We start from the raw sequence: 26,762 nt of genomic DNA on the forward strand, positions 1-26,762 counted from the left end.
TTATGAGAGGCATAACTAGACTGGACAGCCAGTGTCTTTTTCCCAGGGTGGCAATTACCAATTCCATTGGACAAACATTTAAAGTGAGTGGAGGGAAAATTAGGGGGGATTTCAGAGGCAGTGTTGTTTTTACAGGAAGTGGTAGGTGCCTGGAACGCATTGCCAGGGTGATGGTAGAGGCTGATACAATGAGGATATTTCAGAGACTCTTAGATAGGCACATGGATGGAAGAAATCTGTGTCGGAGGGAAGCGTTAGATTCATCATGGTGAAGTTTATATATTTTGGCACATTAGCTTGTGCCAAACAGCCTGCACTACGTTATGTTCTCTCCTGTTCTGAAGACACCCCTCTCCCCCTTTACTGGTTCCTTTATCAACTTCCAGCATAAAATTTCTCAACATTGACGCCGTTTCAGTCTGATTTTTTGACACTGGTGGTGAACTCCACAAATCTCTGCCAAGTGGTTTCTGCTGCCATTTGCTCCAAATGGCTGTTTCTGATGCAAAATTCTATTCCCCAACTAAATTGTACTGCAAGACAGAAATGCCTTGCTTCTCCTCAATCAACCTCAATGTGAAATGGTTTTTTTAATCCAAGTGTCATTTCCCAAGCCCATTTATGCTTCACAGCTTTGTCAGTGTACACACATGGTCCATTTGACACTACTAGATGCTAAAAGCAACAAATTCTTTCAGGTTTTTCTTTCATTTTTTATTCTTTGCTGTATAAACCCATCCACAAACACCCTGTGATAAAAGTAACATGCATCATACTTCAGAGTAGTAACTATAATAAATAATTAGCTTCACCCACCAGTAGAAACTATATTTTTTTTAAATAATTTTTCTTTGTGCAAAATTGGACCGTAAAATGTCTGACAAACCAGTGTGAATCAGAAATAGGGCACATTAAATAAACAGACACTGTAAATGACACAACTACAGACATTAAAATTATCTTTTAAACACAAGGACAATACAGTTTAATATAGCATTAGGAAATTTAGTGTGTATGACTCTATGACGTATTTATTCTAGGGTAAATAATGTAGAACATTAATTAATTGAGGTCCATTCCAAGACCTGAAATCACAATCAATGATGATATTTCAGTTCAGTTCTGCTTGATTAAGAGCTTTGAACTGCCAGAGGTCCCAGCATGTGACAAAGGCATTAATCGAAGGCAGCATCAGTTTGCTTAGGTGGATAAGAAACAGAAGGCAATGAATGGTTTGTCTTTCTGCTTCCTTAACCTACCTTCAACCTCAATCAGCTTGATTAACTAACAACTCTGTAAACCTTGCTGTGCAGAATATTGTGACTCCATTTTATTTCTTTGTTCTGCTGTGAATGCCCAGAAGAAAATGAATCTCAGGGTAGTATACGATGACATATACGTACTTTGATAATAAATTTACTTTGAAGTTGAACTTTTGTTGTCCTATTTGACCACAAGGAAGGTTCAATGGCTTGCAAAAAAAATTCTCTCGGCTATCCCAAGGATTTACAAGTCCTTTCCTTCTTCATTAGCCGGCCGTTGTTCATTTTTGACAGGGAATAGTTCTGTAGACATTTACCATGGGAGGGTAAAGGGTTAAGCAATGTCCATGGTAATGTGAAAATTACTTATGATTTTGGATATCTCCAAAGCAGCTGACCAGCCTCTGATGGCTAACAGGTCACCTTCTGAGTGCTTATATCTTCATTTGCCTCTTGCTATTAATGTTGTAAGCATCTGCATCAACAAATGAACAGTTGAAAGTCTACCTCTTTCTAGACCTTAACACGTTATCACGAGTGAGTTTTTCATGACCTGTTGAGTGTCTCTTTGAGATGAATTTTTGTCCAGCAATTCACAGGACACCAACTCCTTGTGGAGCACATTCAACATGTCCAAGGAGGCCATCATTACTGTAAAACAAGATGTAACAAAAAATGTTAACCAAAGTAGAAATTAAACCAGCCGTCTCTGCATTGCAAATTGACTCACTGCTGCAACCTGCTCACCTTGTCCTCCACTGTAACAACTGTCCAAAGTGTTCAGTAAGATTTTTCCCAGTGCTCGTCTTGATATATTCTATAGGCAAGATAAAGGGAAAATACAATTTGGAATGTAGAGTATCAATGCTAAGAAAGAGGGGTGGAAACATTAGGAAGTCAGAGTACTGACATCACTTACATCCATTGACTTTGACAGAACTACCAGCACCAAAATATGGACAGCAATATCTTCAGTACTTTGCAGTATATAACTAGGGCGTCTGAGATCTTTGCACAGTACTGCTGTAGCTTCATGTACTGCACTGTACTGCTGCCACACAAAATAAAACAAATTTCATGACTATGTGTATGAATAATGATAAGCCTGATTCTGATATAGGTCTCCATTGTGGACTGAGAGTGAGAATGGGGCAGGGACAGGGGAATCCTGGTTGGGACAAAGGGAAGGGAGAGAGGATGGAGCGGGAGACATTCTGTAATGATCAATAAGCAAATTGTTTGGAATCAAATGACCTTGCCTGGTGTCTCAGGGCTGGGTGTGTCTGCACCCACGTCATTACCCGCCGTGACCCCTTCTCTGCCACCTGTTCTACAATTGCCTCTGATCTGGGCCGACATTTACGTGCCGGGCGGCACCTAATTAATTAGCTTGTTTATTTCGGCTTTTTTCTTAAAGATGTGCTGGGTGCGTTCCGGCCACTGCTGCATTCTTCGAAGCATTGTATCGGTCCGCAGCCCAGAGGTTGGGGTCTGCTGCCTCAGAGTAGTGACCAGAAATGTACATAATACTTTGTGTGACTTAATCAGTGTTTTGAAAAATTGCAACGTGACACCGAATTTGAGTCTGAATCCTAGTCTGCTGGAGGCTGTAGGCCAAAGAAAATGGCCTTTCCTGGGGTTAGAGTATTGTGTATGCATGTGAGTGGGATGGAAGGAAAGGGCTTGTTTTGCTGTTGTTGTTTTGTTTCTTGTTCTGTTCTGTTTTGTTTCTGTTGTGTTCCATATAGTTCTGCCGAGCATTGTAGGCATGTTACGTTGGCATCAGAATGTGTGGCGACACTTCTGGTCTCCCCCACCAGAACACTCTTGGTTGTGTTGGTTGTTAATGCAAACATCTTATTTCATTGTATGTTTCGATGTACACACGACAAATAAACCTGAATCTTGATCTTGATCCCTTTATTCTAAGCCTCGTCCTATGAAGGCAAAGATATTCAGCCTATTTTATCTGCTGCAGTCATTCAATTAATCCAATTAATTTCATTCTTACGGAGGTGTTACCAGCAGAAGCAAAATCAGTATGCAACATTGCAAAAGCAATGTGAATTCTGAAAACCTGTAATAAAAATGGCAAATATTGTAAATATTCTTATTTGAATCTGCAATTATTCTGGACTTGAACCGAATCTGGAAGGCGATAACATGTCTCAATGGATGATAGGTCCTGTTTCTCAACTAGAGTTACATAGAATGCAGGAAAGGACAGCACAATAAAGGCCCTTTAGCCCAGGATATTGTGCCGACCTTTTAAACTACTCCGAGATCAATCTAGCCCTTCCTTCCCATACAGTCCTCTATTTCTCTTCCATCCTTTTTCCTATCCAGGACTCTCTGTAAATGTTCATAATGTACCTGCCGCTACCATCACTTCAAGCAGCATATTTGAAGCGCCTACCTCTCATTCCCTCCCAACACTTTAAATTGTGCCCCCTTCTATTAACCATTTCCACCCTGGGTAAAAGTATTTGGTTGTACACTTGATCTAGGCTTCTTATCATCTTGTATACCTCTATCAGGTCACCTCTTATCTTCCTTCTCTCCAGAGATAAAAGCCCTAACTCGCTCAACCTATCCTCATAAAACATGTTTTCTAATCCAGGCATCATCCTGGTAAATGTCCTCTGCACCTTCTCCAAAGGCTGCAGAACGAGAGGTAGGTTATTAACTGGGTTTCCCTCTGTTTACAATCATGGGCTACGCACCCACACTTTTCTGTATCCATTCCCTCCCCCACCTGGAAGGTGTGCAATCAGCTGTACTGTAAGCTAACTGAAACCGGTCCTGGGCTTGAAACAGAACGACAAGTCTGACAGAGGGAGGGGAATGATCAGTCTTTAATGAAGGTTAAAACACACAATCTGCCAGCACAAATGAGATGAAATGTCCTTCAGGAGAGGAACCCCCTGAAGGATTTAATCTAATCCTATAGACACGAATTAGATCAAGTTAACAGGAAATATTCTTCTGGGAAGGTCAGAGATAATTACCAGCAGTCGCAGCTGTTGCAAAAGCTGTAGGACATCGGTCAGCTTCTCCTCCACCAGTGAGAGCCTTACGCGATCGGCTTCAACCATCTGCACTTCCATCCGCAGCATCTCCACCTCCTCCCCCTTCAGCTGAAGCTCCTTTGTCGTTGAACAAGCTAACTGCAAAGAGAGAGGTGCAGCTCAGACCCGGACTACAGGCACTTGAAGTTCCTCACAGCGGCTGGAGGAGCATGCACATTCCTCCAGGGAATAGGAGAGGGACGGAAGAGGGGGTTCAAACTCAGGAAGGTTTCTGGTCAAAGCAAATAAGGAGACTGCAACCCCCATGGCAGAAAGATAGAGGACCAGAGGAGAGGGTTAAAACTCATGACTCTCTCATGACTCTGAGGGAAATGAGGAAACAGTGTTTATGTGCTGCATGTCAAAGCAGTGGAAATAGAACTTTCAGAAGAGAAATGGATAAACACTTCATAAGGAGTATTTAGTAAGGTTACTAAGTATTTCCTAAGGTTAACCGGATAAAGTAAGGTGAACATGTTTGCCTTCATTGGCTGAGGTATGAGTTGAAACATGATGTTCCAGTTCAATTAAACATTGGTTAGACCACACTTGAAGTGTTGTGCGGTGATTTGTTTACCACCCTGCAGGAAGAAGGTGGTGACAATAGAGAGATTTCAGAAGAGATCCACCAGGATGTTTCCTGGAATGGAGGCCTAAGCTATGAAGAGAGATTACGCAGGCTGGTTTATTCTCTCTGGAATGTAAGAGGCTGAGGTTCAACATCATAAAGGTTTATAAAATTATGGGGGGAGGGATAAAGCTAGATTCTTTATCCTAGGGCATACATTTAAGCAAAGAAGGGAGAAATTTAAAGTAAAACTGTGGTGAATCTGTGGAATTCATTGCCACGGACTGCTGTGGAGGCCAGATTGTTGATTATACTTAAAGCAGAGGTTGATAGGTTTGTGTTAGTAAGGGCATCAAAGGTTACGGGGAGAAGGCAGGAGAACAGAGTTGAGAGGGATAATAAATCAGTCATTATTCAATGATGGAGCAGACTCGGTGGACTAAATGGCTTAATTCAGTTCCTATGTGTTAAGGCCATCTGGAATGAGCTGCCAGAGGGAGGTAGTGGCGACAGATTCAAAAGGCATTTGGATGGGAACTTGGGATAGAAAAGGTGTCAAAGGACGTTTGCCTATGAGGCAAATGGGATTAGTGTGGATAGGTATGGATAAAATGGGACAAAAGGGAAAATTTCTGTGTTGATTCCATGAATAAGCTCCTTCTACATCAATCTGTGGTAGTAGGATTTTCATTTACGTAGCACATTGCATGAACTGGGGAAATCACAAAGCACTTGTGTCCTTTTGAAGTGCAGTCATAATGAAGCAATCCTCAGCACAGTAATCATGCAGGAAGAGCAGTCAAGGAATGTCCAGATGATCTGTTTAATGCTGCTTTCTGGATGGACAAGAGACCTCTCCAGTGCTTCAATAAAATAGTGCCGTGTCCTGCAGGAGCAGACATTTTGGGTCTGAATTGAAAGACACACAGTGCTCTCCATGGGAGACTGTTGGCAGATGGCCAAGTGTCCAATGATCTAGTTCTGAGAGCCAGAGTTAGAGACACAGAGTCATACAGCATAAAAACAGGTCACTTACCTCATTTGGTCCACACTGGCCAAAACGCCCATCCATTTTAGTCCCGTTTGCCTGCATTGGGTAGGAAAGTGGAAGGCCTAGATACTTACTTATTCTAGTTAGAGATACTGTGCAACTAGGCCCTTCCAGCCCACTGAGCTGCACCATCCAGCAACTCGCCTATTTAACCCTAGCCTAACCACAGGACAATTTACAATAACCAATTCATTCAATAACCAGTACGTCTTTGGACTGTGGGAGGAAAATGGAGCACCCCACGGGAAGGACGTGCAAAGCTTCTCAGAGAGGATGCTGGAATTGAACTCCCCAATGGCCCGAGCAGCAATAGCATCGCGCTAAATGCTACATGCTACTGTGGAGCCCACGGATTACCGTGCTGAAGGATTAACACGGTAAGTATTTAGAGCAGGAAGAGTGGGGCACGCCCGAGGACAGAAAAACATTTGCAATGTTGTATGTTGTCTCTGCATTCTGTGAAGCCCATTACACATTTATAAAGCCATTAAGCACAGCATGAGTTTTACAGGGATGTGGGCTAAACATGGGCAAATAGGACCACCCTAGATAGGCATCTCAGTTGGCATGGACAAGTTGATCCAAAGAGCCTACTTCTGTGCTGTATGACTCCATGTATCTATGTTGGCCAAGCCAATTGGCTTAGTGCTGCATAGTACTCATATATTCAATGACAGGAGATCTGAACATTGAGCAGTCAAGCAGGGGAAGACAAAAAGAACCTTTTATATTTGTTCTGATCTTTGTTTGGATTCTACGGTATCTCCATCCATGAACTCTTGGAACCTTCTAGAAGGATGGGGAGTCCAGATCATCGGAAGGATAACAGTTTTTGAAATATTAGGAAACTGAGGTGTCTCTGAGAACACTTGAAAATTTCTACAGATATACTGTACCATGGAGAGCATTCTAACTGGCGGCATTACAATCTGACATGGGGGTGGGGGGTGGGGGGAGTGCGACTGCACAGGATCAAAGTAACCTGCAGAGAGTTGTAAACCGAGTCAGCTCCACCATGGGCAATAGCCTGCATAGCATCCAGGGTATCTTCAAGGAGTGATGTCTCAAAAAGGTGGCGTCCATCATTAAGGACCTCCATCATTAAGGACCCCCATCACCGAGGTCATGCACTCTTCTCAAAGTTACCATCAGGAAGGAGGCACAGAAGCCTGAAGGCACACACTCAACAATTCAGGAACAGCTTCTTCCCCTCTGCCACCTGATCTCTGAATCGCCGTTAAACCCATGAACACTACCTTTCTAATTTTTTATTTCTATTTTTGCACTACTTATTTAACTATTTTATATAAACTTACTGCAATTCACATTTTTTCTCTATTATGTATTGCATTGTACTGCTGCTGCAAAATCAGCAAGTTTCATGACATATACCGGTGATATTAAACCCTATTCTGATTCTGACTAGCAGAGAGGAGCAGATAGGGTCTGGGGCAGATCCGTCTTAATCATACTGAATGGCAGAACAGGCTTGATGGGCTAAATGGCTTACTCCTGCTCTTTTTCTATTGTATTCTTGTGGTTGACAGACTTCCAGTCCATTGTCTACAGTTTCCAGGATGCTGTACCCAAAGGGACCATAAAGCTGATGTACTACATGTGTCAATACAGTACTGTGCAAAAGTCTTAGGCGGATATATATAACTAGGGTGCCTAAGACTTTTGCACAGTACTGTAGTAATTTATGTATTGCACTGTTCTGCTGCCACCAAAAAAAAAACAAATTTCATGACATACGTGAGAAATGATAAACCTGATTCTGATATGAATCTCTATTGTGGACCGAGAGTGGGATGGGGGCAGGCAGAGGAAATCAAGGTTTGAAAAAGGGGAAAGGAGAGGGGAGGGAGCAGGAAGCATTAAAGAGAGATACTGTAATAATCAATAAACCAATTGTTTGGAATCAAATGGCCTTGGTTGGTGTTTCAGGGCTGGGTGTATCTGCAGCACCCAGCCCTGAATCACCCTGCTGATGGCACTCCTTCTCTGCCACCTGCCCCACACCTCTCCCACAGCGCTAAATCATTGCCATTCCCAGCATCCTTCAGATTTACAAACTCGCGCTCCGCTCCACATTGACAAATATACAATACTGTGCAAAAGTCTTGGGCACCCTGGTTTTATATATATATATATATATATGCCTAAGACTTGCACAGTACTGTATAGCCAGGGGATAAATGTAAATGCAAGCATTTCAAAGGCTTAATTCAGAATCTAACAAAATTACTAGCTAATGGTGTTGACATAAGCTGAACAAATAAAGACAGGAATTCAGGCATGCGAAACCTTGTACTGACTAGAGGTGTGTCAAATCCTGTCCAAACAAGACTGCTTATCTTCCTTCACAAAAAAACAATTTGTAATGAATATACATAAAAAAACAGAATATTTCATCAGACCGATGAGGGAGCGGTTGTGGAGCTGTGAGTGTGACTGATCAACAAATGACCGGGGTTGTTTCCCCAGAGGAAAGGGTGCAGGGACTGACAGGTGGAATTCCTTAACTTAGGGCCTAGGATGATGGTGGTGACATGACTCCTTAGTGGAGGAGAGCAGGTGAAACTTCAGGGGTGTAGAGGAGATTGGGTTAAGAGTAATATCATGAGAGATTTAAACACTACAAGGAGACTGAGATTAAAGAGGAGAGAGGTGTCCTTTGAGATAAGTTCAAAGTAAATTTATAATCAAAGTACTTATATGTCACCATATACAACCCTGAGATTCATTTTCATGGGTGCATACTCAATAAATCCAATAACCGTAATAGAATCAATGAAGCCCGCACCAACAGGGCAGACAGCCAGTGTGCAAATGACAACAAACTGTGCAAATACAAAAAGAAATAAAAATAATAATAAATAAATAAGTAATAAATGTCGGGAACATGAGATGATGAGTCCTTGAAAGTGAGTCCACAGGTTGTGGGAAAAGTTTTAGGTGAAGTTATCCCCTCCGGTTCGAGAGCCTGATGGTTGAGGGGTAGTAACTGTTCCTGAACCTGGTGGTGCAAGTCCTGAAGCTCCTGTATCTTCTTCCACATGGCAGTAGTGAGAGCAGAGCACGACCTGGGTGGTGGGGGTCTCTGACGACTGATGCTGCTTTCCTGTGACAGCACTCAATGGAGGGGAGGAGTTTACCTGTGATGGACTGGGCCATATCCACTATTAAAAAGACAGAGAATTGACACTCAAGTGTTCTTATGCTCAATGGAGTTTGATGGGTCCAGGAAAATGGTTTGGAAAAAAGGTGCAGTTAAGTAGCATCTTTCACCAGGTTCCAAAACACTGACAGCCAAGATGGTGTAACCACTATTACAGTGAAAAAGACTTGCTTAGGGCATTCTCACAAAGTGCCTACAACTAGATGGTCTGTATTGGTGATACAGACTGTGGAATAATTATTGGACAGGACCCCACAAAGAACTCCAGTATTCTCATTCAGAGTACTATCACTGGACCCCTTTTGGGTCCACCTAACAGACAGGCATCCTCCAACTACTGAATTTCTGATTGTGCAGCTTTCCTTCAGAATGGCAATGAAGCACTGGCTGAGAATTCTGTACTCAAAACAATGGGTAGAACTTGAATTTTCATGCATTTCCTGCTTGGTTGATACTTACCACTTGTTTCAGGTGGGAGAGGCATAGGGGCAGTGGGAATAAGAGAGAAATGAAGGAAATAGAGCATTAGGGAGCTATGGAGAATTAGAGAGGGGGCAAGCAACAGTTTAGGGCATTAGCACGATGCAAAAATAGTCTGGGAGGGAAGTAAATGAATAATCTCTGACAATGACAGACAAAGAAGGTCATGACATCACACTTAATCACATTACCAAAGTCAGTAAGTTCTCTGGCACAATATGCTGATTTATATTCCAATCACTATATATGCTATAAAATCAGTCGCTCCGGGCAGATGGGGCTCATCAGCTGTGGTTGGCAGCTCATCTAGGAGAAGGAAAACTCTGATCTCAAACCTCCGCTGCCTTGTGGCTATGCCCACTCATGGGGAAGACTTCAGAAGTAAACGCTGAGGGAAAAATCCGGATCTGGAGTCCCTAAGGCAGTCCTACGTTGAGTTCAATGCTGACTGGCAACTCCTGCAATGCTGCTGGTACCAAACTGTATCGGTCTCTGCCATTCCTTTGGGGTCATCAGTTGCGTGGAGAGGGGGAGCTTGTTACATGGGCAACAGCTTGCTCCCCATATCGTACTGCCCAGGCTTGCATATCCAAACAGCTAGGACGCATTATTCGTGGTCAACTCTGACCAACGGAGGCCTCAGATATACATTTTTGACGATCAATAGAATCCAAATCGTGAGTGGTTCGGTTCAGAAAAGGTTTGGATAATTTAAGTGACGCATTAGATGGACTAGAGTCCTTTATTCTGCAAAATGCCGGCATCTAAAGTATTCATTCTTGTGATTAAATCCAGCCTGGCCTCCTGACCAAGTTTCTGTAACCTCTCTAGTCTAGCATCTACCCAAAGCAAAACATTATTATGCTGAGCATGCAAATAAAAACAACTAGAAAACACTGGAAAGACTCTGCAGATCAGGCAGCATCTGTGGAGGGAGAATCAGGCATTGAATCTTTGAGTTTATCTCTGCCTCCACAAATAGCATCTGACCTGCTGAATGTTTACAACATTCTCTTCTTTTATTTCAATTAAAACCTGAACTCTACATTTTTTGGACTCGTATTTCTTCTCTCCTGGTGCTGGGTTTCATCTTTCAAGGACCTATAATTTGATAATCTCTCTCCAACTCCTCCGCCTCTTCATTTATCCCTCTTGTAATAAGAGACCGGATTAATTATCTCATTATTTTCAGATGAAAGCAAGTTTACCTGCATCAGAGGGCAGAACATATTTACACATTACTTTAAAGGTATTCAATTCTTTTTCTTATATTTTCACACTCCATCTCCCAAAGTTCCATTTGTCTATCATCCATATACCTATCTAAGTGTCTCTTAAATGTCCCTGATGTACCTACCTTTGCCACCACACCTGGCTGCATTTTCTATGCAGCCACCTTTCCCTATGTAAAAAGTATCTCTGACACATCCCCCTTATACTTTCCTCCAACCACCGTAAAATTATGCCCCACCCCTCGGGATGTCAGCATCCGTACCTGGTCTACCTCAGCCTGGAGATCAGCCACTTGTTTCTCCTTGTTTTTTAGCTCTGCCGCGAGTTCCTTCTCCCTTTCCCTGGAGACCTCAGCACCTCTCCCTGCGTGACGACAGCTGCAGTTGTAAGACAGTAATCGCTGTAATGTGCTACTGGGACTCCTACTGAAAGTGAGATGAATGCAACATTAATCCCAAGGAGATAGCCTTCAAATCTGCCAGATCCCCATGCAGCATGGATTTGGGAATGTAATTAAAATGAAGTTAGAAATTAATAGGATACTAATAAAGTCTTAAATAAATTTATATTTCTTTGACAGCTTAATCATATTATGATGTCCCAAAGGGTTTTAATGCTCAACTATATTGAAATGTAACACAATTATAATAAGGTAGCACAGCAAGATTCTGCAAAGAGCAATGAACTTTACGAGCAGATAATCTGCTTGCTGTGATATTGATTTTTTCCGGGTAATTGTTGTGTACATACCAAGAACATCCCTGCTCTTTGAGGAATGCAAATCATTTAACACAAGAGATTCTGCAGATGCTGGAAATCCAGAGCAACACACACCAAAATGCTGGAGGAACTCACCAGGTCAGAGGAATAAAGAGTCGATGCCTTGGGGCAAGATCTCAGCCCAAAACGTCAACTCTTTATTCCTTTATGCCTGACCTGCTGAGTTCCTCCAGCACTTTGTGTCTGTCTTTGAAGAATACACTTTCACTTGGCAACAGAAGAATTTTATTCTTTCCTGAGCTCTAGCCAGCTTTTGATTCAGTTTGCCAAACAAAACAATAGTAAATAGAGCAGACTCATTCCATCAAGTATACATTTGTAATGTTTCTTATAATGAGCCTGACGTATTCAACTTTTGAGTTGAGAGCTTCTTCAGATTGATTGGCACTGTCTTACAATTGTGATGTGATGGACAGAGTTAGGAAAGTTCAAATTAAATTTATTATCTAAGTACATATGTGCCATCATATACTATCCTGGCATTCATTTTCTTGCAGAAATAAAGAAATATACAATAGAATCAATGAAAAACTACACATAAAGACTGACAAACAACCAACATGCAAAAGAAGACAAACCGTGCAAATAAGGTAAACGAAGTAAATAAATAATACTGAGAACATGAGTTTTAGAATCCTAGAAAGTGAGTCCATACTTTGTGGAATCAGTTCCGAGTTAAGATAAATGAAGTTATTCACACTGGTTCAGGAATCTGATGGTTGTAGGGTAATAACTGTTCTTGAACCTAGTGATGTGCGACCTAAGGTTCATAGAACATAGAACATAGAATAGTACAGCACAGTACAGGCCCTTCCGCCCACAATGTTGTGCCAACCCTCAGACCCTGCCTCCCATATAAGCCCCCACCTTAAATTCCTCCATATACCTGTCTAGTAATCTCTTAAACTTCACTAGTGTATCTGCTCCACCACTGACTCAGGCAGTGCATTCCACGCACCAACCACTCTCTGAGTAAAAAACCTTCCTCTAATATCCCCCTTGAACTTCCCACCCCTTACCTTAAAGCCACGTCCTCTTGTACTGAGCAGTGGTGCCCTAGGGAAGAGGCACTGGCTATCCACTCTATCTATTCCTCTTATTATCTTGTACACCTCTATCATGTCTCCTCTCATCCTCCTTCTCTCCAAAGAGTAAAGCCCTAGCTCCCAATGATAGCAAGGAGGTATCGAGACTTAGGTCTTGGAGTTTAGGGATTAAGTAACATTAATGATAGATTATTTGAGGACTGACTTATTTTACAGCAGAAAACGCACATTGAAGCTTTAAATGGGACACCACTGAAGCAGGAGACATCAGTGACCATGGTCTGCATAAGAATTTAACAGGTGGCACTGGGCAGAGAGGTGAGGAGCTGTTTGACCTAAATGGAATATTATCCTGCAGCAGCACTTAGGAGTCATCCTGCCTCACATCATCTCCACGGGAGATAAATGTTGGGAATTAAGTATCTACAGCAGACCAGACAATGGATTCACATTGCGACAGGAGGGCAAGAATATAAAAGCAAGGATGTAATGGTAAGGCTTTACAAGGCAGTGAGGCCTCACTTGAAGTATTATGAGCAGCTTTGGGCCCCTTATCTTAGAAGGAATGTGCTGAAAATGAAGAGGATTCAAAGCAGTCTACAGAAACCTACTAAATTCCTGTGCAGTCCAGTACAGGTGGGGAAAGAGGGGCAGAAGGGCCTATTTCTATGCTCTTTGACTAACACCTAGTCACTACAAAAATGCAAAGTTCTTCAATGCTAGCAATCACATGAAAGTTTATTCATCTGTTTCAAGATTTGACTTAACCATGGACTGAAACCTGACTCTGCGAAGGATTGGATAAGGTACATTGGAGGCAGAGAAGGTGACAGAGCGGGGCTCTGGGGTGCAAGGACTGGATCAAGTGCTGGGGCCCCCACCACAAAGTCAGATCCAGCATTAGCACCCAAAGTGTTGGTGCAATGTTATTGCAAGCACGAAAGGCCAGTAGATCAGGACTAGTTTTGTGGTCCCCATTTAGTCTGTAGGGCATAGTGGAGAAAAATCAGGACACAGTCCTTTCCTTGGGGTTTTATCTGTGAGAATCTTACTTACTCTCCGCTGCTGCAGGCATCTTCATTCAATGTCAACACCTGGCTTTGCTGGTCCGGTGAACCTCCCTCCTCCTCCTCGTCAGAAGCTGCCCGGCCCTCCACCGCCCTCAGTAACCGCTCCTCATCTGTAGGAAGAGCAGGATTGGCTGAAGGCTTTCCTGCAACCCAGTCTGACGTGGCCCCACACCGGAATTATCTCAATGGAAATAAATCCCTGCAGTAATTCTCAGAACTGATGGCAAAATGATAAGCTGCACTATCTCCCTGCGTAGATTTGTTGCCAAACATTGCATGACTCTGAACAGTCTCTGATAACTACTGAGGTTGTAAACTCAGCCAGCCCCATCATGGGCACTAACCTCCCCACCATCAAGGACATCATCAAAAGACAATGCCTCAAATAGTTAGCAAGCACCTCAGGACCCTCATCATCAGGGACATGCCTTCTTCTCATTACTACCATCAAGGAGAAGGTACAGGAGACCGAAGACACACACGTCAACGTTTTAGGAAAACACTTCGTCCCCATCGCCATCAGATTTCTGAATGGACCATGAACACTAACTCACTATTCTCCTCCCTTTTTGCATCATTTATTGCACCATTTATTTATATTCTACATTTCTCATTGTAACTTAGAGTATTGATTTTAATTTTTGTACTTTGCACTGTACCACTGCCACAAAGTTACCACATTTCACCACATATGTTGGAGATCAACCTGAATCTAATTCTGAGGATTTGCCATTGACAGCATTGGATCTGCATCATCCTCCAATCCAGTGTAAATCTGACAGTATCACCCTAGAGTGGATGCACGTTCTGCCAGAAGTGCAACTTCCTCCAATTAAAATTGTATTTGCAGGGACATACAACAACTATTTTTCACATTCTGTTAGGAGTCAGTAAGAACCACTATTAAACTTGATAATCCAATGAGCGAGATCATTCCATTTGCTATAAACTCGAGAGTGACTGTGGTTTAATTCCTTCCGTATTGCGTACCCAAAGATTTACTCAAAGTTGTTTTTGATTAGTTTGTCGCAGAGACAGCTTTTCCTCCTCGATATTACCTTCATTACAGGGAGAAGGCCTCATCTGCTCTCCACCGTAACTCCCGGCCTCTGGAGTTGATTCTGCTTTCCCGGTCGGAGATCTCCGCACTTGTTGCTGGCAGGGACTCCTGGCACAGTGCTTCTGGATGAGCTGTGAGCGGTTCAGCAGGGCAGAGGCCACTGTGCTCTGACTTCCTTGTGATCTTAATTAAAAAAGAAAGGCGCTGTCAGTAATGGCTTGGAGATTGAATATGCAAGTATTAATTTGATATGAGTCCCTTTTATGATACCACCCAGGTCTACACAGAGCATCTAGTAAGGACCCTCGCTCCACAGCAGAGATGTCTATTGGCAGAGGACAAATCTGAGGTGAAAAGTAAGATGTTTAGAGGGGATCTGAGGAAGAACATTTTTGCTCAGAGAATGGTCAAAGTCTAGAACACACCATGGAGAAAGATTTTCTCACAACTTTTAAGAAGCATCTAGTCGAGTGCTTAAATTACTGAACAATAGTTGACTAAGGACCAAATAAATGGGATTAGTATAGATAAGTGCTTGCTGGTTGGCACAGACACAGTGGGGTCAAAGTGTCTGCTTCTGTGCTATATGACTCTGTGACTCTAACATTTACTCAGCTTAGTGATGAACTGTGGCTGTTGCCTGCTCCAGCTGCAATGATGTCTGGCTTCATAAAACTCCAGCTCTGAAAGCTACTTGCTTACATTTATTGTTGGCAGAATTTCTTCTTTCTCTCTCTCTCTCTCTCTCTCTCTCTCTCTCTCTGTGCATTGGGTGTTTGACAGTCTTCATTTTAATGAGTTCTTTTGAGGATTCTTTGCCTTGTGGCTGCCTGCAAGGTGACGAATCTCAAGGTTGTATAATGTACACACACTTTGATAACTGTACTTTGAACTTCGAATATTCAGCCCAAAGATACTCTTCACTATGTTATGTGACTTTGCCATGGTACTAAATGGAATTCATTCAGAATAACTCCAACTACTTGGAACTGGGCATTCAAAAGATACCAATGGGGCATATGCAGTGGTGGAAAAAGAACATAAATAGCAACAGGATTAAACCATTTCACCCTCTGCCATTCAATAAAATCCTTGCCAACCTAACTTGTCACATTTTACCTGCCCTCCCCCCGCCGCCATGTCCCTTGATTCCTCCAATAGCTGTTGACCTTAGTTTTGAGGGAAATTAGTAACTGAGCCGTCTTGACTATTCACAACAGAGAATTCCAGAGGTTCATCACCCTTGGAGTGAAGGAAATTGTTCTAATGTAATTACCAAGTCAGAGGACCAAATGACCTATGATGAGCTCAGTGATGAGTGTGAAAAGGTGCTTTGCTGGATTCAGCATCAGGCCCACCTAAAATTAATGCAACATTTTGGTAAAACCACTACAAAGATTCACTTATACTTTATACTTTATAGTCGCCAAACAATTGATACTAGAGCGTACAATCATCACAGCGATATTTGATTCTGCGCTTCACACTCCCTGGAGTACAAATCGATAGTAAATATTAAAAATTTAAATTATAAATCATATATAGAAAGTAGAAAAGGGAAAGTAAGGTAGTGCAAAAAAAACTGAGATGCAGGTCTGGATATTTGGAGGGTACGGCCTAGATCCGGGTCAGGATCCATTCAGCAGTCTTACCACAGTTGGAAAGAAGCTGTTCCCAAATCTGGCCGTACGAGTCTTCAAGCTCCTGAGCCTTCTCCCGGAGGGAAAAGGGACGAAAAGTGTGTTGGCTGGGTGGGTCGTGTCCTTGATTATCCTGGCAGCACTGATCCAACAGCGTGCGGTGTAAAGTGAGTCCAAGGACGGAAGATTGGTTTGTGTGATGTGCTGCACCGTGTTCACGATCTTCTGCAGCTTCTTCCGGTCTTGGACAGGACAACTTCCACACCAGGTTGTGATGCACCCTAGAAGAATGCTTTCTACAGTGTATCTATAAAAATTAGTGATGGTTTTAGGGGACAGGCCAAATTTCTTTAGCTTTCTCAGGAAGTAAAGGCACTGGTGGGCACTTCTTGGCAGTGGGCTCTGCTAGGTTGGACCAAGTCAGTACTCTAAAACCAGTATGAACTGGACAAACACAAGTAATCTGACCACAGTGGATCAAATTAGACAGTCCAACCACAGCCATTCGTGGTTGTAGATAATTAGAGTTAAAAGAAAAGAACAGGATGCCCCAAGGTACAGAAGAGGCAATAGGACCAGACAACATCCCAGCTTTAGTACTTTAAGACTTGTGCTCCAAAAACACCCAGTCCTCTCATCAAACTGCTGCTCCAGTACAGATCTTTGTTTTGTTACATAACGCATCATTAAATTTTTAATCTTCTAAACCAAAATGAATACTACTTGGCAACCTCCCTGATCCCAAAAAAACACTTTTCCATGGTGTAGGCTGTAATCCTCTCAGCTGTAAAGGTCTTTTTATGGATTTTCAATATTTATTAGCTGTATATTAATGCAAAGTGTATGTTCTCATCTTCATTTTGCATTATCAAAGGAATCTAAAATCTATAATTTTAACAATGCACTTCTGTTTAAATATATTGTACAAATTTTATATTTAAGTTCCTTTTTAGAATTCTAAACTAGGTTTTGAGTTTCTTTTTTGATTAGATCACTATGGCTTGACTCTGTGAATAGCAGCAGAAGGGTCTACAGAGAGATCAGCAGATCCTCAATGCATACACACTTTAAGGACCACAGTGAGAGGCATTACCTCACCACTGTACTACAAAGATTAGCTTTATTTGTCCCATGCACCTCAAAACATACAGTGAACTGCGTCACTCTTCAGCGCCAATGATCAGCACAAACAAAGATTGTGCTGGGGGCCCGTAAGTGACTGACGCCAACACAGACAGCCCACAATTCACTAACGCTAACCAGTATGGCTATTGGAGTGTGGGAGGAAACCAGAGCACCTAGAGGAAACCCACACAGACAGGGAGAGGACATGCAAACTCCTTATGGACAGGAATCAAATTCCGATCGGTGGCCACTGCCGCTATAATGCGATTGTGCTGTCTCTCTTCCATGTTGTCCGTCTAGCCCAAAGTCACACGCATGGGTAAAGACTCCAATAAACAATTATTGACGGGAAAAAATAATTTCTGAGCAATAAAACCTAAATATTTAATAAAAATGCTGCAATATTCTTTCTGCATCTTTGGGAATATTTTATAACTCATTCGCAAATTAGCGACTGAGTTTGAAACACCACAATGAACTACCTCCACTCAGTTACTTTAAATTCACTATGTTCCATTTTATTCCACTCAGTTTGTTCTATTATTTCCCCCTTCTCCATTCCATATTTTCACTCAGTGTAGCAGAACTAAAACAGATTTAGTCAGGATTTTGTCAAGTAAGCCACCTACTTGTTCTATCAGCATTGTGTATCTCTCAGCTGTCTCTGTATGCTGACATTAGCAATTCATTCATGCTTGCTAATGAAGTGTTACAAGCTCTACAGCAGCAAGCAGCAGCTTAATAAGACAGCTGGTGACCACAAAAAGCTTGTTGGAAAACACAAGGCAAGTTAAAGCCATTTCACTCACGTGAAAGATCCACATGATAACCATCAACACAGTCTGGTTCATGGGGTTATGACAAATAGCTAAGCCTTTGAGCTGCCTTGTTTAAAGATGAATCTTACAATGTAGATTGATTGCAATTCAGTGCTTCTGTGCATGTTAGAATCCAATTTGACTTTTGGGATTAGTTCTATTCAATTCTTTACAATGTCACTATATTAATTTTTGATTATACACAATTTATTCTATTCAGTTATTCCCTCAGAATTAGAATCAGGTTTAATATCACCAGCATTTGTCGTGAAATGTGTTAACTTTGTGGCAGCAGCACAATGCAATACATGATAATAGAGAAAAACTGTGAATTACAGTGAGTATAATTATTAAATAGTTAAATTAAATAAGTAGTGGACAAAAAAAGAAACGAGAAAGTAGTGAGGTAGTGTTCATGGGTTCAGTGTCCATTCAGAAATCGGATGGCAGAGGGGAAGAAGCTGTTCCTGAATTGTTGAGTGTGTGCCCTCAGACTCCTGTACCTCCTTCCTGATGGCAGCAACGAGAACAAGACATCACCTGGGTGATGGGGGTCTCGAATGTGGATACCACTTATTTGCGGCATCGCTCCTTGAAGGTGTCCTGGATACTATGGAGGTTAGTGTCCATGATGGAGCTGACGAAATTTACAACTCTCATTTAAAACTCTGCCTATTTCAATCCTCAATTACTCTCATTTATTTTTTATCATCCCTCCATTTAATGCCACTTAAACCGATTAACCAGAGATTTGCAGTCCGCCAAGAATGAATAATGCCTGAGAAGAGCTGCCCGCAAATCCTGTAAGTACAGGGAAGGCAGTGAAGTCTAGGTTGATAATCCAAAGCCTGAGGACCACTCGCTTAGATATGCTTGTTTTGCTTTTCTGATTGTTTCTCATTTCTGCTTTGTCACTGGGCTCCTCATGGACTACAGTGGTGAAGCTTTAACTTCCTGCAATGTCCCCAGGAAATCTGCTGACAGGACCTGAGCCAGGGTAGACCTGGTCCAGAGGAGAGGAACCGACAGGAAGGGAGAATGGCAAGTTTCGAGTAATTTATTTTTACATTGAGTTACTTAAATATACTTAGTAATTAAGTACTAAGATCGTGAACACGGCGCAGCACATCACACAAACCAATCTTCCGTCCTTGGACTCACTTTACACCGCACACTGTTGGAGCAGTGCTGCCAGGATAATCAAGGACACGACCCACCCAGCCAACACACTTTTCGTCCCTCTTCCCTCTGGGAGAAGGCTCAGGAGCTTGAAGACTCGTACAGCCAGATTTGGGAACAGATTCTTTCTAACTGTGATAAAACTGCTGAACGGATCCTGACCCAGATCTGGGCCGTACCCTCCAAATATCCGGACCTGCCTCTCGGTTTTTTTTGCACTACCTTACTTTCCATTTTTCTATTTTCTATTTATGACTTATAATTTAAATTTTTAATATTTACTAATTTTTACTATTTTTAATATTTTAAAAATATTTTAAATATTTAATATTTTTAATCCAGGGAGCGGGAAGCACAGAATCAAATATCGCTGTGATGATTGTACGTTCTAGTATCAATTGTTTGGCGACAATAAGGTATTTATTTATTTAATTAACATGAATTAATTCAAATAAATACTTTTCAGTGTGTTCCCATGTTTTAATTTTTTTATATTTAATCTTTAACACTGACTATTTTAACTAATTTTTTAATAGAATAGGTATTTTTAAATTCCCTTCCAACGTTCAGTAATCCTGTAACTTCCACATATGTGCCCTGTACCATGGAGTTTGGGGACACACTGGAGATTAGACCTTATCATGTCAGACCTTTCACTGCAGCACATGGCTTATTTCTGAGTCCAGGAGTGGCCCCAGATCGTACATTGCAAAGGGATGGTTGTACTTTGCATGTGACCACCCAGATTTATGGCCAGCCAACAAGCAGCAAGCCATTCATTTGAAGGAGGGTGACAACTTTCATCGACGAGAAAAGTTCTGCTTCAACATGTTGTATAGCTTTTTCGTTACTTCACTCCACACTTTAATTAATGCAGTAATTTAATATTTTAATTGACAATAATTTACTGTTTTATCTAAATTTATTCTTTTAAAAAACTTTTTTTTTACTTAATGTACTTAAACTTTGTTAAGTGAAGCCGATTATCAGAGTAACACACACAAAATGCTGGAGGAACTTCGCAGGTCAAGCAGTATCTATGGAATAATTCAGCATCTGCTGAATCTCTTACGTTTATGATTTGTCAAACATCAGAAATATTTAAAACATGCTATTGCCCACAGCGCACTGTCAATGGGACTTTAGGACAGGAGGAGTATGGAACACTATGGTCCAGAAGCAGGTTGCTGAAACTAGGCAGTATAACATTGACTAATTAGGCTGAAGGATCTATTTCTGTGCTCTATGAATCTATGACATCAAGGTAACCTTAGGGGTGGAACCTCACCAGAAGCGCAATCACCACTTGCAGCCTGCTTTGCCTTGTAGAAGGGCATCACAGTGAAATCTTCCAGAGTAGTGCTGTCATGGCTTGAAGCAGCTATAAGATAAAAGCAGGGCCCAAATGCTAGTGACGGGTCCGATCCAACATTATCTCACCCAACTGTTTTCATTTTGACTGATTATGAAATTCAAAACTTTTCGACGCTTTTCAGCTCAATACTGAGGACACAACTTAGCCAGCTGTCAACGCGTTTCAAGGGTCACGGCTTTCTATTTTTTCTTTCACAGCCTCTCACCAATCGGCAGGTGGCTTTGCCCAAGCATATCACCCAAGCTCCAGCCAAGAACGAGTTGTGTAGAACTGAGCTTGGGTGATATGTCACTGATAAATGAACAACTCCTAATCCCATAACAAATTTCACGACATATATCATAACCCTGATTCTGACTCTGTTTTCATTCAATCTCAGAATGTGGACATAGTGGTCAATATCTCCACCTACTATCCACGCCTGCCGAAATGCACCTCACTGAACAGGCAGTTTTAGCACCAACGACATACAGGCATTCATCAACTCTCAGTTTATAGATTTAGGCAATATTGTGGTTAACTCTTTTGGGTTCATGTTTTCAGGCTCCAGACATGAGTTTCACTACAATAAATGCCCCCTAGCTCATAATACAGTAAATGCACATGGTGCCATTTATGCATTATACACCACCTTTTCAATTTACAAAATTCCCCCCAATGCAGCATCTTCCAGGAATTCTATCCTTCCATAAGTAAGGATTGGCTACATTGGCCACATTTAGTAAACAGGGCAGATTTCCATCCCTGAAGGAGTGAAAGAGGATGAGAGGTGACATGATGCAGATGTACAAGATGCTGAGAGGCACAAAGTGAGCTGATAAACAGAAACTCTTTCCCAGGGGCAAAAATGGCTAATATGAGGGTCGTAATTTTCAGATGACTGGAGGAAAGTATAGGGAAAATGTCAGAAGTAGTTTTTTTTTACACAGAGTGGTGGGTGCATGGGATGCCCTGCCGGGGTAGCAGTAGAGGTAGGTACATTAGGGACATTTAAGAAACTCTTAGATAGGCACATGGGTGAAAGAAAAATGGAGGCTATGAAGGAGGGAAGGGTTAAATTAATCTTAGTATAGGTTAAAATCAATCCATGGTGGGCTGAATGGCTTGTACTATGCTGTAATGTTCTGTGTTCTTAGTTAGCAGTGCAGCAGATGAGGATTTACAGTAATCAGGTAGATACATAGTCACTAGTACTCAGACCTGATTTTAATTCTGGATTTATTTAATTTAAATTCCCCAGCTGCCATTTTTGGTTTTGAACTCATAACTTTGGATCAATGGTCCACAACCACCGGTCTTATCATTTAACAATTCTATCATGCCAAAGATTCAACTACACATCAATTGTCCCACCTAAGCTCTGTACTTTTCCTTGAGGTCAAGGTTAGCTGCAGTGCAGCTCCAGGTTCCCATAAGGAACACTGAGAAGTATCTCCCTACACTCCCTGACCCCAAGCATACTACCCATATCTTTCCTCATGAAATGCCCCTTTCAAAGATTTAACCTAAATGGAGATGATTGTACTTCTGGTTTCCTTCCTCTAAATGCCTGGCAGTCATCTCCCTCTTCCCTGATGATTCCAGGCTAGGAGTTGACCATCCACGGATGAAAGACACCCAGCAACATACGACTCACTGATGAGATAATGAAGAATTTTTCCACACCACCCCAACAAATTCCTGCTCCAGGTGAAAACAAGGACTTGGGAACTCATCTAGGTTATAGAGCTCTAATTGCCTTCTCCACGAGTGCCACAGGGGAAATCACCCAAGGTTTCAACTCCACTTTGACATCAGATAAACAAATTAGCAAAAGCCTCACATGCACTAAGGAAACAGGGAAGTTGAGGAATATTTTTGAACAGCTAGTTAGGATTTCCAGATGAATGATAACACAATGTCGAAAACTCTCACTGCTATTGAAAAACCCTCAAAGTGTCCACACAGGATTGACCAAGTTCCCTGAGACCTTGCCCAAATAGAGAAACACTTTGAGCTGGCATTCTGATCTAATCTCCTGAAAATTGTTTGCGAGATACCCTCTTCTCATTACTACCATCAGGAAGGAGGTACAGAAGCTTAAAAGCAAACACTCAAAATTTCAAGAAAAGCTTCTTCCCTTCTGCCATCAGATATCTCAATGGTCCTTGAACCTATGAACAATAACTTATTATTTTGATCTGTTTTTACACTAGTTTTTTTTATATATTTCTTATTGTAACTTACAGTATTTTTACGTATTGTACTGTGCTGCCGCTACAAAACAACAAATTTCATGACGTGTTTGTGATAACGGGAAGCAGATAGACTAGGCAAGAATAATTTGCAAGACTAAAAGAGTGCAGAAGAGAAAGTAATGATGGGATCACTCAACTTGGGTTCAGCATTGACCCAACTGGCTGAATGATCTGTGCCACATGAACTTAACGCTACAGCTGATCAAGCACCCCACCCTGAACCTAACAGTTCAAAGGAGAAATCTGACTCTGTTTACAGTTCATCGTCAATGTTATTATGCTTCCAAGGTAAGACACTCTCCCCAATCCTACAATCCAGAGGAAGTTCAGAAGGAAGACGCAAAGAAACTGGAGAAAGTCAGTGGTCAGGCAGCATCTTTGGAGGGAAATGGCCAGTCAACATCTCAGGTTGAAACCCCTTACCTGGGCTCAGATAAAGAATTCAGAAGAAAAACCTTTGTCAGGGAGTAACGAGAATGTGAAACTCACTGTCACAGGGAGTTGGTGAAATGCAGATCTCACTACCCCAAGGAGCTGATGTCAATATGGAGCTCACCATGCACAGGGTGATGAAGTATTTAAGGGCAGGTGGATCAGGCATAGGAGGGGTTAAATAGGGACAGTCAGATAGGGGAAGAGAGGAAGAAAATGAGGGGTTAGTTGCAGGGAAATAATAATGGTGTTGATGGGGACACTCTGAGAGTAGGTAGAGACTTGATGGGCCTAATGCTATGAGAAGATCAGAGATATACCAGCATTGACTGGTTTCTCTATCCTGTGTGATGGTAATCCCTCACACTGACCTGTACTGTTCCAGCTCCCGCTCCAGCTCCTGGACTCTGCTCTGCAGAATGGGGATCTGCTTGGCTCCATCCTCCAGCTCCCTCACCTTCTCTATGGCACCCTGCAGCTGTGCGCTGGCTTCTTCCGCCTTCCTCCTGATCTGGGTCGTGCAGGCTGTGAGGGCGGCCGCCGACCGCTCCCACCGGGCCAGCAGGCAGTGCGCCTGTCTCAGCTCCTCCTCCAGCTGCTGGTTGAACCGCATGGCTTCCTGGATCTGACCGTCCCTGGATTCCCTGATCAGCTCCAGCTCCCTCAGCGCACTCCGGAACCCCGGACAGCTCCTCTCCACTGCCTCGCTCCTCTTAGCCCAGCTTGGAGATCCTCGCTCTGTCCAAGTGTAGACCTTAGGGCATAAAACAACAAATATAAAACACAGCACAACACAGGAACAGACATTTTAGCCCATGATGTCTGAGCTAACCACAATGCCAGATTAGACTAAGTTTAATCTTCCTACACATATTCCATAGCCCTCCATTCCCTGCATATCCATGTAGTTATCTAAAAGCCTCTTCAACACCATTGTAGTATCTTCTTGCATCGCCACACCTGGCTGCCCATTCTAGGTCCCCACCACTCTCTATGTAAAAAAACTTGCCCATAGAATCATACAGTACTAAAACAGGTCCTACAGCCCAACTCACCCATGCCAAGCAAGATGCCCATGCAACGAAGTCCCATTTCTCTGTGTTCAGCCTATATCCCTCTGTACTAAGGGTTCCCAACCTGCAGTCTACAGACCCCTTCCTTAATGATATCGGTCTATGGCATAAAAAAAGGTTGGAAACCCTTGCATTCCAATTTATGTACCTGCACACGTATCTTCTCAAAGTTCTTAATGTACCTGCCTCAGCCACTTGCTCTGGCAGCTCATTCCATGTACTGGCCACCCTCTCAGCGAGTAGGTTGTCCATCAGGTTTCTATTGTGGCACAGTAGCACAGTGGTTAGCACAACGTGCTACAGTACCAGCGACCCAGGTTCAATTCCTGCCGTTGCCTGTAAGGAGTTTGTATGCTCTGCCCGTGACCGCGTGGGTTTCCTCCGGGTGCTCCGGTTTCCTCCCACAGTCCAAAGGTGTACTGGTTGGTAGGTTAATTAGTCATTGTAAATTGCCCCGTGATTAGGTTAGGGTTAAATTTGGGGTTGCTGGGTGGCGAGGTTTGAAGGGCCTATTCCACACTGTACCTCAATAAATTAAAAAAAAATAACAGACCATCTCCCCACTCCAAATACACATCCTCTAGTACGGTATTGGACAGTGCTACCCGGGGTAAGAGATATCTAAGCCTCTCATACTATATAAATGTGTGTCTGATCTCTCCTTAGACTCAACCCTTATGGATCATACCCTCTAATCTAGGCAGCAAATGATAAACATTTTCTGTACAGGTTTACTGAAGACAGAAAGGGCCTGTTGGCTTTGGAGGCAATACACTGGAGGTTCACCAGGTTGATTCCAGGGTTGAGCAAGTTAACCTATGAGGAAAGACTGAATCTCTCCCTATGGGATTACACTTGCTGGAATTCAGAAGAGGAGATCTTAAGGAAACATATAACGTTATTAAAGGAATAGATAAGATAGAGGGAAGAAAGTTGTTTCCACTGGTAGGCAAGACTAAAACTAGGGGACATAGCCTGAAGATTTGGGGAGTAGATTTAGGGCCGAGATGAAGAGGAAATGCTTTTCCCAGAGAGTGGTGAATCTGTGGAACTCGCTGCCCTGGGAGGCAGTAGAGCATACCTCATTAAATATATGTAATATAGTTAGATGTTTGCATAGCAGGGGAATTAAGGATTATGAGGAAAAGGAGGAAAAGAGCAAGTTGAGTGCATGGCCAGATCTGCCACGATCTTATTGAATGGCGGAGCAGGCTCGATGGACCGAACGGCCGCTCCTCCTATTTCTTGTGTCCCCTTCCCAAAGCCTACACATCCTTCCTGTAATGGGGCGACCAAAATTGCACACAATACTCCAAGCCGTACCTTTTGGAGGGCGACTTGCAGAGCCAGGCACCGCGCGTCGCTGCCCTGCAGGGCGCCTCGGAGATCCTCCACCAGCTCTCGCAGGCTGGCGTTCTCCAACTCCAGGGAGGTGGGACTCGTCTCCCCGTCCCCGGCGGGACTTGGTCCACTTCGGAGGTTAGGACAGGACGTCCCGTGCGCTTGGTTCTCCACCCAACCCTTGGAGAGGTCAAAGGAGACGCATTTCTTCCTCCTCCGCCGCCGGGGGCACCTCAGGCTGATTTGCCTCTCGATATGTTCCGTCTCCTTCCCCACCGGCAGCCTCCCCGGGTTCTGCCCGGCTCTCTGGTGGAAATAGCCGCAGAGCCTAGCATGAAATTGCCGGAAAGTGACCGCTTCGGGCAGCCCGGCCAACAAAGACTGACCCTCCTCGTCACGCACCAAGTCCAACACGGAGCAAAGCAGTCGGAAGTCCTCGGCAGACACCAGACCGTCTCCCTGGTAATTCAAATGCTGGAATATTTCCTGCAGATACTGGTCGGTGCCGGTGGCTAGAACCACGATCTCGTTGTCCTCCTGGGCGCTCTCCGAGCCGAAGTAATGGGAGAGAGCGCTCACTATCCAAGCGCTCCTGCGGACGGGGCGAGCCGGCGGTTCGGAGCAGTTCAGCATCGCCGGGGGGTTGCAACACCTAAACGCTTTGTGCATACTGCCAATACGTCCACCAGTTACAAACAAATCTTCCAAACCCTTGCCACCAACTGCCGGAAGCTTGATGAAAA

At 42.9% G+C, this 26,762-nt stretch overlaps 1 protein-coding gene across 1 annotated transcript; it reads right to left on the reverse strand.

Annotated features, from left to right (window-relative positions):
* Positions 1-971: 971 nt before the first annotated feature.
* Positions 972-26,652, reverse strand: LOC134355439 (EF-hand and coiled-coil domain-containing protein 1-like). Its single transcript, XM_063065306.1, has 8 exons — positions 26,002-26,652; positions 23,977-24,359; positions 14,798-14,982; positions 13,726-13,849; positions 11,106-11,268; positions 4,271-4,429; positions 2,010-2,079; positions 972-1,913 (listed from the first exon to the last, which is right to left on the reverse strand). Exons 1-8 carry the CDS (start codon positions 26,650-26,652, stop codon positions 1,783-1,785), a joined length of 1,866 nt encoding a protein of 621 aa, XP_062921376.1. The 3' UTR covers positions 972-1,782.
* Between the last annotated feature and the right edge of the window lie 110 nt (positions 26,653-26,762).

The sequence above is a fragment of the Mobula hypostoma genome, chromosome 13, assembly GCF_963921235.1.
Source record: "Mobula hypostoma chromosome 13, sMobHyp1.1, whole genome shotgun sequence".
Classification (NCBI taxonomy): domain Eukaryota; kingdom Metazoa; phylum Chordata; class Chondrichthyes; order Myliobatiformes; family Myliobatidae; genus Mobula; species Mobula hypostoma.

What these genes read in the sequence shown, in the direction of transcription:
- LOC134355439 (XM_063065306.1), bottom strand. Translation starts at nt 26,652, where the DNA reads ATGCTGAACTGCTCCGAACCGCCGGCTCGCCCCGTCCGCAGGAGCGCT. An exon ending in TGCAACAGCTGCGACTGCTG is followed by an intron (nt 2,080 to 4,270) that starts GTAATTATCTCT and finishes TCTTGCCTATAG; the next exon opens with AATATATCAAGACGAGCACT. An exon ending in TTGTTACAGTGGAGGACAAG is followed by an intron (nt 1,914 to 2,009) that starts GTGAGCAGGTTG and finishes CTTGTTTTACAG; the next exon opens with TAATGATGGCCTCCTTGGAC.